The sequence below is a fragment of the Melozone crissalis genome, unplaced genomic scaffold (genome assembly GCF_028551555.1).
Source record: "Melozone crissalis strain CALT ecotype California unplaced genomic scaffold, PUWL_Pcris_2 ptg000061l_1, whole genome shotgun sequence".
Taxonomy (NCBI): Eukaryota; Metazoa; Chordata; class Aves; order Passeriformes; family Passerellidae; genus Melozone; species Melozone crissalis.
Window position 1 is genome coordinate 14808351 of NW_026535839.1, and position 3694 is coordinate 14812044.

Below are 3694 nucleotides of genomic sequence, written 5' to 3' on the forward strand. Positions count from 1 at the left end.
AGAAAGGTTTGATTATTAAGCTTGAAATTTTTTCCTCACAAGATTAATCCTTACTTTAGGGAGTTAATTCCATTTATATCAGTAAGATTACTCACGTGAGTAACCAGCCACAGAATTTGCCTGCAGTACTGTGATTGCCTAGGGGGAAGTACAAGCAAGTCTGCAATTAAAGTTACAAAAGGAAAAGGTTTGACCTTTTCATTTCTTTTTTCTTTTCTTCTTCTTTTTTGTTTTTTAAGTATGTATCTCTACTGTTTCATTGACTAGTGACAATGGCTGTTGCATTCTGAGGTATTACTAAGAGCAGCACAAAATGCCTTTTCTTTAAGAAGAAAAAAATAGGAAACGCTAAAGCTTCACTGTAGAAAGGTAGAAAGAGGAGGATCTCTGAGTTTTAACTTCAAGAAGCCCTAGGCTTTCTCCATGTGCATCACATTAATGGAAAATTCCTTCATTCATTTAAGAAGATAAACAGTTGTAACTTTCACGTTTGGTTGATGTGACATCAATGACTGAGTGGGACTGCCAGCATTCCAAAAAGGATATCGTCCTCATCTGCAGCCACTCAGGGCTGCGGGGTGGAGCCTGCAGCCCGGGCTGAAACATTTACAGGTGCATAAGTACCTAGGGAAGGGCACAGGTGATGCACCTGTCCCGGGAAAGGAGCACGAGCACAGGTGTGTCACAGCTCAGCAGCTGCCTGGCTCAGAGCATGAGCTTCTTTGAGCCCCCATCGCACTCCCCTCCACGCTGCAGCCCTCAGTTCCCCAACATCGGCCAGGAGCCTCCGGAGATGAACATCTACTACGAGAACTTCTTCCACCCTCAGAACGTCCCCAGCCCCCAGAGGCCAAGCACCTTTGAGACAGCAGATTACAGCAGCACTCCCAACCCTTACCTCTGGCTGAATGGACCTTCCATCACCCCCCCACCGTACCTGCCAGGATCCAACAGCAGCCCCTTCATCCCGCAGTCCTACGGGATGCAGAGGCAGCTCCTGCCCAACGTGCACGGCTTGGGAGGAACTGACCTTGGCTGGCTTCCCCTCCCATCCCAAGAGGAGCTCATGAAGTTGGTGAGACCTCCTTACTCCTACTCTGCCCTCATTGCCATGGCCATCCACGGGGCGCCTGACAAGAGGCTGACTCTGAGCCAGATCTACCAGTACGTGGCTGACAACTTCCCGTTCTACAACAAAAGCAAGGCTGGCTGGCAGAATTCCATCCGGCACAACTTGTCTCTCAACGACTGCTTCAAGAAGGTGCCTCGAGATGAAGATGATCCAGGTATAGCCCTCTCCCCCTTTTCCCCCACCTCTCATTGAACTTGATGAATTTTAAAATACTTAGTGCACTGTCAAGAGCCATAGTAGCCCAGATACTGGACATAGACACAGCAGCACTTTGTTTTCAAAAGGCTGAACTAGAAAGCAGCTGTGCACTGGTGAGGTGTGAATCAGTGCTGCTGTGAGGTCTCTGCAGGGAAGGGAATTCTATCCTGCTCTGGGTCCCCCTGAGAAAGGATCAATGAGCTGAGCATGAGACTCAGCACACACAGGAACATTCAACTGGGCAAGGCACACTCATGACCCATTTGGTGTAATGCATGCCTTGTGTCAAATTTAACTGGGAATCCAAGGGAGGGGGATTTGTCAAAGAAATCCGATGGCTTTGGGGAGTCAGCATTAATTCTCAAGAGGAGAGCAGGGTGCTTTTATTTGGTTTGTTTCAATTAGTGTTTTCCTTGGAATGACACGTCTGCCTTTACCAACCCCTTGGCTGCTAGGCTGTCAGATATTCCTTCATTCGTGGTTTCCTATCAATAGCTGTTAAGAACCATAGAGAACATTAAAAACTCATTGAAATTATTCTGCAGTGGAGGACCAAAAGTCTAGTTCTATCTTGTTAGAAACCTATGCTACCCCACTGGATCTGGAGTGAGATCCCAATGTGGGATTTGATTGCTCTCTGCCATAAATTCAGAAGACCAGCTGTATACTGAAAACTTCCCTCACCAAGAAAACAAAACAAAAAGCCCTCCCAGTGACTCCACATGTATTTTTGCCTCTGTGAACAGTCAGGACTAAAGGGTAGAACCCAAACTTTAAACTTTTTTTCTGTATTCAACAGACTTGTACTTTTGAGTGACTAAAAATCCATGTGTATTGCTCATGCAATTGCTCTGTTTCTGGGAAATGAGAGAAGCACTGTAAAGCCCTAAATGACTGGGTTTTTTGTTTGTTTGTGTGTTTATTTTTAAACTAAAAGTGTGGGTTTCCTTGGACAGGAAAAGGGAATTACTGGACTCTGGACCCGAACTGTGAGAAGATGTTTGACAATGGAAACTTTCGGAGGAAGCGGAAGAGAAAGTCTGACATTGAGGCCAGTGCTGCTGCTCTTGCATCAGAGAAATCTGAGGACAGTACCCTGAGTGGCAGCCCCAAAGCTGCAGAGCATCAGGATATCTTGGAAAATTCATCACCTGGGGCTGACAATTCACCTGAGAAGGGATCTCCTCCTCCCTCCTCCAGCAGCCCGTGCCTCAGTAATTTCCTCTCCAGCATGACCGCTTACGTCCACGGCTCCAGCTCAGGGAGCCGCTCCGGGCCTGTGGGACTCAGCTCTGAACCCATTGACAAAATGGGGCAGAACATGGTAGGCTTCAATTCCTACTCCCCACTCTCCAGTATTCCCAGCCATGGTGTGGGAGACTGGTCCAATTCCATGCCTTCCAGTCACCTTGGCCACAGCAACTCGGTGCTCAACCAGTTTAACACTCATTTTTACAGCAGCCTCAGCACAAACAACACCCTGTACTCCAGGGAAGGGACAGAGGTTTAAATGAAGGATTCTAGGACACTAAAGGTTAGTTATTTATGAGAGGAAATGATCCATGGGCAGGTGATTAGCATTAGCCTCTTGTCTCTAGGGCCACACTGCATCCATCTTCCTCCTGACAGCCACAAACTCGTTACCCATTACACTGAAACCACAAACACTCCACATTCAGCAGCTGCACGTAGAAAATCAGGGATCCCAAGAGGAAGAATAGTAAAAAGGTCTCCTTAGACACTGCTTGTACTGCTGCCAACCAGGCAGGCTCCTCTACAGAAGTCCTTGAGAAGTTGCAGTTTGCCTTAGGCAGGAGGCTCTTTCTGGTGTGGCATTAACATTGCTGTGCTTTTTAAAGTGATAACAGAAATGTGGTGGTACCTTTAATATCCTATCTTCAGGTATAGGCTGCCTCTACTAAACAGTCAGCAAGTTCTTATTTGTCCAAAACTCTCCTGAACACCACAGGATCCATCATAAAAACCACTGTATAGTAACAACCAACACCTGAATGGTGAGTGCTGCCTTTGGCTTTCTCTCCTGCCAGTGCAGATCTGTTTTAAAGATTGCCCCCTTCCCGTCCCAGGGGGAATGTGGCTGAGCAGCAAACTGACAGCATCATGCACACAACAGGAATTTTGAAGCTGCAGGGAAGCATAACAAAATACACTGCAATTGTCTTCTGCTGTTGGATCTTTGTGTTTTCAATTCTAATTACAGGGTCAATTTTATTCCTTACACATGTAAATCTAGCCACATAAGGGAAACAGGATCTGTCCTGAATATATAAATATATATGTTTAAGACATGTTTTTTTCTAAGAAGAAAACACATTTGTTATATCTTAACTTTCTATGTGAATT

The 3694-nt window shown here is 46.0% G+C and overlaps 1 protein-coding gene across 2 annotated transcripts; it reads left to right on the forward strand.

Moving 5' to 3' along the window:
* The first annotated feature begins 712 nt into the window (after nucleotides 1–712).
* FOXI1 (forkhead box I1) lies at nucleotides 713–2840 on the forward strand. 2 transcript variants are annotated; one of them, XM_054288146.1, is made up of 2 exons: nucleotides 713–1321; nucleotides 2607–2840. In XM_054288146.1, exons 1-2 carry the CDS (start codon nucleotides 713–715, stop codon nucleotides 2838–2840), a joined length of 843 nt encoding a protein of 280 aa, XP_054144121.1. The 2 variants fall into 2 exon arrangements, with proteins under 2 accessions (XP_054144121.1, XP_054144120.1); XM_054288145.1 differs by having other exon boundaries at nucleotides 713–1286; nucleotides 2287–2840.
* The last annotated feature ends 854 nt before the right edge of the window (nucleotides 2841–3694 follow it).

Coding starts and splice junctions, on each gene's coding strand:
- FOXI1 (XM_054288145.1), top strand. CDS start 713: ATGAGCTTCTTTGAGCCCCCATCGCACTCCCCTCCACGCTGCAGCCCT. Junction 1,287..2,286: donor TCGAGATGAAGATGATCCAG/GTATAGCCCTCT, acceptor TTCCTTGGACAG/GAAAAGGGAATTACTGGACT.